We start from the raw sequence: 12686 nt of genomic DNA, 5'->3' as shown, positions 1-12686 counted from the left end.
AGGATTTTAGATCAAACTTATTATAGGGGCGACAAGGTTTATTAGAGGGGCGGCATTCTAATAGGACAGAAAGTATCATTACATGATCATTCAAGGTATCCCTTATCAAAAAATTGGAAATGACAAATTAACCCTCATTATTGATAACCTGGTTTAGTGATGATAATCAAGTTTAGTGTTAATGATTAATTTCACTTATACTAACTCAAAATCAAAACAAAATCAAATTTTAGAGTTAAAAAAAAAGTTCAGAGGAGAAGAAAAAGAAAAACTTTTGTGATATTTGTGAAACCCTAGATTTTGATTCACTCAACCAAAATGAGTGATTCCAATGACACGGTATACTTCTAAATTAGTTCTCATTAGCTTTTTCTCGCTCAAAATTATCTAAAGTACGTAACAAAATCAAAACTTTTAAATTTTCAGAAGAATTTACGGTTGCAATTTTGCTCGTGACCAACCGTAACTTGATAGACACATTTTTGTATCCGATTTGTCTCGATTCTATATATTGTTAGGGCTCATTTTTGTACTTATTATGGTGTTTTATTTATTTGTAGGTATTTTTGGTTAATAAACATTTTTGGAAAAAATTGGCTCGAAAAGTTGTCGGAAAGCACCCGGAGGACATTTGCTATTCGGACTCTCACTTTGGATAAGTGGCAACATAATTACTAAGGGGCATCCCATTTACAGGCAGTTGCTAATCGCACCCCTACTCTGGATAAGGGGAAACCATCTTCAACATTCAAAAATCAGGTTTTTGGCGGGAAAAAAATGTAGTTAAAGAGCAGTTTTGGCAATCGTGATTTGAAGGAGTTTAAGGTCGATTAAACCTCTGATTTTAATAGGATAGACTCCTTATGGGTCTAGGAATCTGATATGGGTGTTTAAATCGATTAGGATGGGCTCAATCGACGGATTTTTCTCACAACAAGAAAATATGGAAAGTCACGTGTGTGACCTGTTTTAGGGAATTTTAGAGAGATTGAAGCGCTGTAAACCTTCCCAAAGATTTGTATATATCTAAGGAAGAGCTTAGAATAAAAAGGAAAGCTCAGAAACGCGTACAAATCCTAAAACAAGAAATCATCACAACTTGGTCGTGAAGAGAAGGAAAGATATTTTGGAAGATTTGGTAGAGATTTAATCGGTATTTTTGATATAAATAGATGTCTTGGTTCATATAGAAGAGGTGTCGAGAGTTTGGGAACCTAAGGAGAGCCAGAGAAGAAGAAATCAGAGCTTTACCAAACTCTGTTTCTGCTGCTGCTGCTGTTGAAGAAGAAGAACGCGAAGAACATTGACCCCCGGTAGACAGTCGCAGAAAAGTGTCACTGTTCTTCAGCTGTTCAGGGAAGTCTTATTCTAGGGTCTTAAAATCAGCGACAAAGCAACAGATTTTTTGTAACAGTTCCATTGTAACAGCTGTTTTGCAACACCAATACACTGTTGCAAACAGTCTGTGTTATTACTTTTCACTCTTTTAATCATCTTTTGAGCAACAAACACATATTTTGAGATCATGATTAATATGAGGAGCTAAACCCCATTGGTGAGGTGATAGAGGAAGCTATTTTTCCAACAAAATGTGGTATATTCTATTTTATCTTTTTATTTGCAATAATTATATGATTATTTGCCTTGAAATATTATTGAATATGATTTTTATTTGAGTGATTGTGATCTATTTTGATGGAGTATGCTTAGTTTTAAGACTTTTGATGCTTCATGCTTGGTATTTACAATTATTACTTTTGAAAATCTACTTGTTGCAATATTTTAGAATCAAATTAAACAAGAAAATTGCATAAATATAAGTATTGGTTTAATCACTTTGAACTTGGAAAATAGTGGAATCTTAGCCTCAGTGTTTCTTTTAGTATTGATATCATCTTTGATTGAGTTTGCTATAATTTTTAGTGAGTTTTCTATTTTAATATTAGGATTTAAGTCTAATTAATATCCTTCACAAGTCTGAGAATCAAACCACTTTTACCACTATCTACAAATCACATCATAACTCTTAGTTACGGTTCGTAAGTTATCGAATACCAACTGTAACTGGTTAAATTTGGGGAAGATCCAACCGTAAAACCAGTTACGGTTGGTAATTAAATTTGGAAAACAACCGTAACTAAATTACGGTTGGTAACTAATGAATCGAGACCAATCGTAACTACCCTACGATTGGTGTGTCAACTTAACTTTTGAACCGTACATCATTATTTGATAAATTCTTAAGACACAAGATTATGTACGGTTGGTATGGTTGTTTGAGTAACAAACCGTAACTCAATTACGGTTGATAAATATGATGCAAATACAAACCGTAACTGAACATATTTCTCAAAACTAAGAACTTACGGTTGGTATTTGAGTTAAAACCAACCGTAACATCAACCCAATCTACAGTTACGGTTCGTATTTGAGTTATTACCAACCGTAACTCACATGCAACCAGAAATTTCAATTTCAATTTTCATACAAAACCCTAATTTTTGATACAAAATTAACTTAAATCCAACACGATAAACTAAACCCTAACTAGATTTTTTCAAATCGCCGATTAATCGAAACGATGAAACTTTCAGTTTTAATGGAGGTTACGGTTGATGGAGGAGAACAGAAGATGAAGAAGAAGATGAAAAAAAACTGATTTGATTTTTTCTGATTTATTAGGTTTAAAAAAATTGATCTGATTTTGGTTGATTTAAGGTGAAAAGGGTAATCTAGTCAATTTACATCCTCTTTAAGACATTCCCTAACCAACTAAAGGGACATTATTATCACAATGCCGCCACTCTAATAAACCATGTCGCCCTTGTACAGCAATAAGTAGGGCTGTTCATGGTCGGTTTTGGTTCGGTTTCTAGCCAAACCAAAACCGAAACCAATACTATTGGTTTCTAAAAATCTAAACCAAACCAATCCATTAACCATTGGTTTGGTTTCCAAATGGTTCCAGTTGGTTTCGGTTTGTCCCAGTGGTTTTTGGTTAACCAATAATTATGTCAAACCAAAAAAAAAACACAAATTTACAGATAAAAAAATCGTAATTGCCGATAGTATTGGTTTACACAAATTTACAGACAAAAAAAATACAAAAAACATTAAGAATAGTTAAAGCTTGCTCTAATTCTAGAAATCAAAAGAAGATATATAATATATCTTAATTTAGTTATTGACAAATAAAAAAGAAGGAAGACGGGAAGAAAAAAGTCGAGTAGCAGCGGCTGTAGTTGGGGGTGGAGAAGGGAGGCGACTGAGAGAAGGAGAAAGAGAAAGAGGGAGAGTATCATAATGAAATATTAGATTTATGGTTTTATTTATCATCTAAATCAATGGGTAGATCTACTACTTGTAAATTAACGGTAGAAACTAAGTTTAAAAATTAATCGGTTTTCTAATGGTTTTTGGTTCGATTTTAGAAGTCAAACCAAACCAAAACCAACATTGCCGGTTTTTCACTTTCTACACCGTAACCAATCCATTAGTAAATGGTTCGGTTTAGTTTCTTCCTAATTGGTTTGGTTTGGTCCGGTTCCAGCGAAAAATCCAAACCATGTACAACCCTAGCAATAAGCTTGTTTTAGATTTAGAAATTAAAGTACCCGAAAAAATGATTACAAAAGTAGAAAGTAAAATATTAGTAAAAAAAAGAAGAGAACGAAACGAAAAGCAGGAAAGAGCGTGGGCCACGGATTTGATCGCCAAATTGCACGTAGTTCAAGGAGGATGTTTCTTGACAAAACAAAGCTCTGCCGCCGAGAAAGAAGACGAAAAAGAAACAAAGGAAAAAGTCGGATTGTGGCGTTTCGGAAATGAAGGATATTCTTATTTTCTTCTCCAGAATTTTAAATCCTAATACTAGAATTTTCATTTTCAATAAAATATAAAATTGAAGCTTGAGAATCTCTGCGGTTTTGTTTCTTTGTTTTTTAGATTCATTGTTTTCGAATATCATAAAAACCAAGGAGTTGGAATTCACACTTGGGCTAAATTCAACAGAGAAGAACAGTAAGTGTATTGATGATATTCACTATCTATTTGATTCATTCATTGTTGTAAAAAATATAACTGTTTTTACAGGTTTTGCAATTTGGGTTTGTTCTATGAGTTGTTTTATTTGATTCAACATCTTTGATTTTCATTTAGGATAGACTTCAAATATTTTTAAGACATGGGTAGTCACCATATATTCGGTTTTTCAACAAGTTTATTATGGAGGCGTTATGTTTGAGGAGATGCTTCAGTTTTTGTTTTGATTATGGAGGCGTTATGTTTGGTTTTTCAACAAGTTTATTATAGTGAAGCTGCCTTCTGAGGAAAATTGAATCTGTTAAAGGATCCAGTGTTTACCTAAAGTTCGATTTTCTTTTGTGCATTCATTATGGTATAGTATGAATGATTTGCAAAGACTTATGTTAGTGCATACTTCTTCATGTTTTTTCTGACTACACTCAGTTTGTGAAGCACACTTAAAGAATCTGCTAGTGAGGAGGAATCTTGTGTAGTTGGAAGCATCTGTTTGTTCGAAGAATAATCAGCAAGTTTGGAGTTTGTGTCTTTAAAAGAGCAGCTTGGTCGTGTACTGGTATGTTTCCATTTCGGCTAAAAAATATTTCTTCTGTTTTGTTTTGACTAACTATAACACTTACCGAAGAAAACAAATGTAAGTTCCGAAAGACTTCCATCATTTTGACACCTAAACTTGATTGCTTTTTCCTAGCAGAATTATCGCAATGGCGACAGGCCTTGTATCTGGAAGTTCCGTTTTGTACTGTAAACTTAAGTTGTATAAGGAACGTGGTTACAAAGAAGCTTCTTGGGCATCTGGCGTGACTTTCAAAAGGTGCTCAAAAAGAGAGATTTCGTGGTATGAATTCAATATTATAAATTTCCGTCTTTAATTTCAATACCATCGAATTGAATGGTTGGCTATTGCATCTTACCATGGAGTTATGTAAATTCAACTATATAGATTGAATTTCTTTTTCTAGGCTGTCATATTAGAAGATACTATTTGTTGTCACTTAGATAGCATTTATGTCATGGTTATTGTTTAATGTGAAGGCTAAAATCTTGCTGGCGATGTTATAGGTCATGTGGAGTTTCCAAGTGCTTGCAGGTTCGAGAACATGAATTCTTCAGAACTACCTTTACTAATAACAGAGCCCCATTCAGACCTCTTACTACTGTATCATGCCTCGGAAATGATGCCACCAAGTATTTTGACTTTGCTATCATTGGCAGTGGAGTCGCTGGCCTACGATATGCTCTCGAAGTTTCAAAACATGGATCTGTTGCGGTGATTACAAAAGCTGAGCCTCATGAGAGTAACACAAATTATGCGCAAGGTGGTGTCAGTGCTGTTTTGGGCCCTTTAGATTCTGTAGAGAATCACATGCGGGATACCATTGTGGCAGGGGCATACCTATGTGATGAGGAAACTGTCAGAGTAAGTTCCACTACAGAGTAATCATAAATGGCAAATAGTTTGAGCCTCCAGGTCTCTCTCAATTTTATTTTTTAGCTCAATACAGGTGGTGTGTACAGAAGGTCCTGATAGAGTCAGAGAACTAATTGATCTTGGTGCATCATTTGATCATGGAGAAGATGGGAACTTGCATCTAGCGAGGGAAGGAGGGCACTCTCATCACAGAATTGTTCATGCCGCTGACATGACAGGAAGGGAGATAGAGAGGGCCTTACTGAAAGCAGTTCATGACAATCCAAACATATTTATGTTTGAACACCATTTTGCTATAGATTTGCTGACTTCTCAGGTTTCCTATTCCTCGTCTTCAGACAATTTCTCTATTCATGTGAAGTATTACAATGAAATAACTTCAAAGTAGCAGATCGTTCACTTTTAAGGGGAATTTTACTTCTTTTTGTTTTCGGTTTATAAAAGCTTTAATATGTTGATCATTTTCGTCAAAAACATGTTTGTATGAACTGCAGGATTGCTCAGAAATTTATTGTCATGGGGTGGACACCCTGAATTCCGAAACACAAGAGGTGAAATAACTGAATTCTCAACAGTAACTCCTCATTTTCAGAACTTCATTTGTAGAAAGCAATCCTTGTCTTGAATTTTTTCTATTTACCATCAAGAACAGTTCAATGGTGGCTGATCACAAACCATCTATAGTTTTACTCTTTTAACTTCTTAAAGGTGTGAAATTTCAGGTGGTTAGATTTATCTCAAAGGTAACTTTACTTGCATCTGGTGGAGCAGGGCATATTTACCCCTCAACTACTAATCCGCCGGTATTTCTTAATCTCTGGATTTGTTTCTGCTTTTTTTTTAGAAGCATTTACTAGTGTGGCTTAGAGGAAATGGGATTCTCCATTACAATTTCGCCAGTTTCAGTCCACATACTAGTGTGTTTTCTTAAGTTCATTTTGTAACCCTCTTTCTAGTATCTAAGTCAAGTTATCAATTGCAAGTGCAATTAACATTTCTACCAATTCAGAAAAAATTGACGATTATATATAAAAAACACCTACTGTCATATACAAACCAACCACCTGGGTTATTAGATCCGGCAACCTTATTATAATATAATAACATAATAGTCTTTTCCCGGATGAGACAGTAACAAGATACAAGTTTTATTTTTCTATGAAGTATATCATCCCTTGCTCAGGTTTTGCACATTCTGTTACCATCTGATTCATCTGTGGTATTTCACAGGTAGCCACTGGTGACGGGGTGGCCATGGCTCATCGAGCACAAGCTGTGATCTCCAACATGGAGTAAGTAATAACCATTAATTTTTTTTTGATGTTATGTGTGCTGGTGCCAAAACATATGAAGTGTAATGGATCTTCAATAGGTGATGATTTAGTTTGATGATTGAGAAAATTTTAAGTTCCTCATTTGTTTCTCAGGTTTGTGCAGTTCCATCCAACTGCATTGGCAGATGAAGGTCTTCCAACCAAACCAACAAAAATCCGGGACAACTGTTTTCTCATTACAGAAGCTGTCAGAGGAGACGGAGGCGTCCTATATAATCTAGGTATGGAAAGGTTCATGCTTCAATATGATGAAAGAGCTGAACTTGCTCCAAGAGATATAGTGGCTAGAAGTATAGATGACCAACTAAAGAAACGTAATGAGAAGTATGTCCTACTTGATATAAGCCATAAACCAAGGGAAGAAATCCTTGCCCACTTCCCAAACATAGCTGCTGAGTGCCTACGGCATGGACTGGACATTACCCATGATCCAATACCTGTTGTCCCTGCTGCTCATTATATGTGTGGTGGGGTCCGCGCTGGACTCCATGGAGAGACAAACATCCGTGGGTTATACGTGGCTGGCGAGGTAGCATGTACTGGGTTGCATGGCGCAAACCGACTTGCAAGCAACTCATTGCTTGAAGCACTCGTGTTTGCACAGCGAGCGGTACAACCTTCTATCGAGCACATGGAAGATTCACATCTTGATCTTAGTGCTTTAGATTCTTGGGATCGTCCTGTTGTACCCGTCTCTTTCGGGAACTCGGTACTGGAAGAGATAACACAGAGAACCAGGGATGTGAGGGAGGAGCTTCAATCAATAATGTGGGATTACGTGGGAATTTTAAGGTCCACTAGTCGACTGAAGATGGCAGAGCAAAGGATTGGAGAGCTAGAGGCTGAATGGGAAGAGTATCTGTTTCAGAAAGGGTGGGAAGTGTCGATGGTGGGACTTGAAGCAGGTGAAATGAGAAATCTGTTTTGTTGCGCGAAGTTAGTTGTCAGCAGTGCACTATCACGGCACGAGAGTCGTGGGCTTCACTTTACTATCGATTTTCCTCATTTAGAGGAGAGCAAGAGACGGCCTACAATCATCTTCCCTTGTTCGCCAGTAAAGGGTAGATGGAGTTCTCAACAACCACACAAACAACTTCATGGTTGAAATTAGCTGCGAAGGTAAAAGAAAGAAAGCAAAACGAAATTGTATTTGAATCATATACACATCTCATTCTTATAGTTTACCCATTTAATCATTTAAAAGCACAAAACTATTATTGGAAGCAAAACTGTAATTGAAATAACAGTAAAAATTGGAGCCATGGTTATCTTCATCTCACAGGACTATGAGCATACTGTTCATGGTTTTGTCACATGCTGGCTGCTGCATCGTTTTTTCTTAACAATGATGAAATCGCTTTTCAGTGGGCATGGAGTTAAAAATCTTATCCACGGTGCATCAATTATCACTCAATCAAAATTTTGTTTTCTTTCTTAACACTGGTACATTACAAGGCCCGCCCTTCAGGTAAAAGGTCTCTGGTCCCTTTATTAGGAGACCAAAATAAAGAATAAGTCACAGAGATGGAGTTTTACAGTCTCTCTAAATCTTTGGCGTGGCCTAATAGGCTTGGCACTTGAACTCTCCAGCCATCAGTTGTTGGTAGATGCATATTTTTTCCATCTATAAGATAGCGGCATACCACCAAATGTATTTTCACTTCCCTACTCTTGGATTGGCCTTCCACCATGAGACTTTACCCAATTATCAGGCATACCCATTGACCGAGGAACTCGCATAAGATTGCAAATTTTTGGTGCACAAGAACGGGATTGTTTGCTCCCTTCACAGCAAAGAATTTAAAAAAAAAGTAAAAAATGAAGCAATGAGAGTGGGATGCTGAAAAGGAAGAAGAAAGAAACAAAAAAAGACAATACGACCACAAGAAGTTACACCCAAAAATTAACATAGTTGGTTTAAGAAATAACACGAGCTGGTATTAGAGCATCTCCAACAGAGGGTTGAGAGTTTGTTTTTTTTGACACAGAATTTTAGAACCTCATTTAGATTAAATCCATCTCCAACAGTAGGTCTTATTTAGAAAAGGGTGTAAAAATAAATATGAAGGTCTTAAAGAAAGTCTTATTTAGACCTTGCGAATGACCTCCATGTCATCTTTTTGGCTATTTTTTTTATTAGTTATTATGTTTTAATAAAATTTTCCAAACTAATAGAAAAAAATGAATCACTTTTATCTTTATCCAAAAAAAATAATCCTAAAACCAAGAATCCACACTACTGGAAATGGTTCATGAAAAAAACATTACTATTTTCGCTACATATATATAACCCCACAAATAAGGATCAAAATAAAAACTCCACGTAAAACTTGTAGCACCCAATGCTCTTAGAAAGACAAAAATAACAACATTCAGGAATAAATGGAAATGTGGTTTTTGATGTGGGTTGCGAAAAATGTACTATTCCCAAATAAGGACGATATTGTTTTGAGAATCTGGCTAAGGATATTTGAGATCTGAATATACTTCATGCTTACTATTGGGATTTAGTCATTTGTGGTTGTATATTATGGAGTTTGAATACGGGAGTAAAGCAAGATAAGAGTGACCTTAAGTTATTCTGGTATCTATTAACAATAAACATATTAAATTATTTTTTTCATTATTGTTGGACGCTTGATCAATAGTCGTCAATAATTTTTAAGTGTTTATGGTTTTGTCCTTGTTTTTTGTGGTATTTCGGATGTCTATTCCCAAACATAATATAGATTTAAGCAAGGAAGATTTTCATCCTTTCACCAGACGGTCGGTTATATGATGAGAAATAAAGACAGAAGGAAGAGGTGAGCAATGTGATATTGCTACTCATTAAATGTCAGCGGTTCGTAACCAAATGGACAACTAACCCATCTTTCAAACAACATGATCATGTGGTTGAGAAGTCGATGGAAATATAAAAAAGAGGCGGTACATGCAAAATGCATCTCCTAATGACATAAAGTGTTTTTTGATCCACTTGACAACAATACTGTGTGTACTTATGAGAACTGTGTCTCAGAAAAGTTGCTGAATTACAGCAGTAATCACCAGATACGCTGATATACATTGTTGCCAACTAATTTTACGCTAAATATGAATCTTATACTTTAAAAATACAAAGAGGTATACGATGCGGAGTACTCAGAGTGGTGGAGTCGAAAATCTGTTGGAACCCCGAGATTGTTAAACATGAAGGAAAGGAGATGTGTGTGTCACAAGATCCCAATGCTTATGTTCATCGCTCATCAAGATACATTGATCCACTCCCCCTTACATAATGCTTTGGAAAACCATATGCTGTGGTAGAATACTACTAAATAATTCTCCACATTTTTGTCAACAAGATTGATAAAGGCGAAAAACAAGGATCGTAATGAATTAAAACAAAAGAATTATCAAGATTAGAGAACACATACCAGCTTTTATTACGATTTCACCATGTAAATTCAGTTTCATCAAGGGGATATATAGGTACAAGCACACCTACAATTCCACAGCCGCACTCGCCACAAATATATGACAGGTAAGCACATGTTCAAATTGAACTCTCCCCCATTTGATGTCATCCCCAAAATAACTACATGAGCAAACTTTCTCTAATCAAAAAAGAAAGATTTTATTTGGAATTAAAAAAATTTACTGGCAAGTTGCGAACAAAGTAGATCCGTATCCAATATTTTTCTCTCTTCTCGACAATTTCGAACAAATAAGTTAAACATAACGAGCATAATGTTAGAGGCACCAAAATACATTATTTTCATGTGAAATAATCATCGACACAAATTATTCTCTATCCAGTTACAAACAAAGAGGACAATTTATTATCATATATGGATGTAGAGATTAAAATTATCGATCTTATTCCCCGGCCTTTACACATTCAAGGAGGAAATGCGAGAACTGCGACCATGTTACGAAGTACATGCAACATATTCACAAAAGTGTAATCGTGGGAAGATTAATATTGCAATTATCAACATAGTTTACTCCTCTTTTAGCCAGTGATGAACACAAAGAGTTAAGAGCTTAACCTATGAGAACATATGAGGTATCAGTTCTAATCACCAGGAATATGATAGCAAAGAAGTAAGTATTGACTAAACGGGAGAACATATCACCGTAGTATTGCTTCAAAGTTGTGGTGCAATTGAACTTTGAGGAAGGTAACAATACTATGTTTTTGGTATAACAACCATTGAGTTCATTTATTTTACCACTCTAGAATAATCGGTTAGAGCTACTCAGGAATACTCGTTTAGAACTACTCGGGATTATTTTCATAAGTTGTTAACACTGTGGACCTTCAACAACAATGCAGCTGAAATGATCATATGCAGAACCATAGAAGAAATTGGAGAACAAATATTTCCAGACGATGTTGAAGAACCAAGGAAATCAAGCATAATGGATGTTGAGCTGAAATATCGATTTGTTTTGGATCCATCGGTATTGATAGTTTTGTCACTAAAATAGATAAAGGGGGGATCCTTAGAGCACTGCTCGATCAAACTCGCAAAAGTTGTTATCTCAATCTTGTTGTCAATATTAAATGCACAAAACTATACTTTGATTTCTATTCTACTTAAGTCAAGTCTCGGACTATGCTTGAATATGGTAGTTGAGTATCATACATCATTGAATAACCCTCGAAGATTGGACATCAAACAAAGATATTTGGAGAACTTCATCAACAAAGACGTATGTGAAGAATGAACCAATTATATCTATATGAGACTATGTTGGATGACTTATAGTAGATATTGCAAAGAAGAAGTTTCAAGTCAAGCTTGTCTTGTTAAACACCTCAAAATATGATTCAAGCAATGGATGTTCATAGGTTCTTAGGAATCTTAGAAACAATTTATTGTTCAAGAACTACATTTATGGATCATTTGAAAATTTTCCAAGCAATCATATCTATATATATGACGATTGGGAATATTTCAAATATCTAAAAGAGAGTTTTCAGGCCTAATGAAAATATGGACTTAGGGTAAATACGCATACCCAGTATTCGTACCATGGATATCTGAAATTCCAAAATATATGCAGGTAACATACCTAGTATGGCACCGTCGTGTTCTAAATTCGTGAATGAGAGAGGTACGCATACCCAGTACGTGTACCTCAAGAGTCTGAGTTCTTAAATATCCTTAGGGTACGTATACCTAGTACGTGTACCTTGGCCATCTGAGTTGACGAACTGGTTCATAGGTACGCGCACCCTTTCGCATACCTATGATGAGGTGTCAAACTCACAAAAAAATATGTTCCTTACTTTCTTACACTAATGAATAGCACAATGATAAGCAGGTTCTTTCCTAAGTGATAGTTGAGATAAAATTACCGATTTAATTTCTGAAAATATGAATAATGCAAAAACTACAAAACAAATATGGATGTGAACAATGAGAATGAGAATGATTAGGGGGTATTTCTCTACTAGTGAACATGAATCTTCTTCAAAATACGTTTATTAACAATCCTAGACAAGTTATACGTTCAACAAGTCCATTAAACTCCAAAGTCACTTTGTAGAATAAGTTCTCTACTCGTGTCTAGTCAATCAAGCCACTTTGAATAAGCTCTCTAATGTAACTTAACTAACCGGTATGTTCTATGAACCAGATTGATCTTAACCACATGCTCATAAGTTCGACATGTTAACTTAGGGTTGTCTAGTACACATCAAAGCCCACAAAATCCCATTGCAATGTTGATGCTTTGCTACTTATGATTATGTCATCTTAACAATTACGGATTAAGACTCCAAAATCTAGCATTAGCATTGCAAGCAAGTTATCTAATTGGCCATTCAAACAACTTGAAAACAATCCATGGTCATAAACGCGGTAAAAGACAAGCAATAAAATAATATA

The 12686-nt window shown here is 35.5% G+C and overlaps 1 protein-coding gene across 3 annotated transcripts; it reads left to right on the top strand.

Annotated features, from left to right (window-relative positions):
- The first annotated feature begins 3715 nt into the window (after positions 1-3715).
- Positions 3716-8120, top strand: LOC113318236 (L-aspartate oxidase, chloroplastic-like). Of its 3 annotated transcripts, none has more exons than XM_026566372.1 (9): positions 3716-4020; positions 4488-4597; positions 4736-4879; positions 5104-5461; positions 5547-5789; positions 5968-6024; positions 6196-6276; positions 6704-6765; positions 6901-8120. In XM_026566372.1, exons 3-9 carry the CDS (start codon positions 4746-4748, stop codon positions 7910-7912), a joined length of 1947 nt encoding a protein of 648 aa, XP_026422157.1. In that variant the 5' UTR covers positions 3716-4020; positions 4488-4597; positions 4736-4745; the 3' UTR covers positions 7913-8120. The 3 variants fall into 3 exon arrangements, with proteins under 3 accessions (XP_026422157.1, XP_026422156.1, XP_026422155.1); XM_026566371.1 differs by having other exon boundaries at positions 3734-4020; positions 4477-4597; XM_026566370.1 differs by having other exon boundaries at positions 3734-4020; positions 4468-4597.
- Positions 8121-12686: the final 4566 nt, after the last annotated feature.

Source organism: Papaver somniferum, chromosome 10 (genome assembly GCF_003573695.1).
Source record: "Papaver somniferum cultivar HN1 chromosome 10, ASM357369v1, whole genome shotgun sequence".
In the NCBI taxonomy this organism is placed as follows: Eukaryota; Viridiplantae; Streptophyta; class Magnoliopsida; order Ranunculales; family Papaveraceae; genus Papaver; species Papaver somniferum.
Note: the sequence above shows the minus strand (reverse complement) of the source record. Positions and strands in the feature narration are given on the sequence as shown.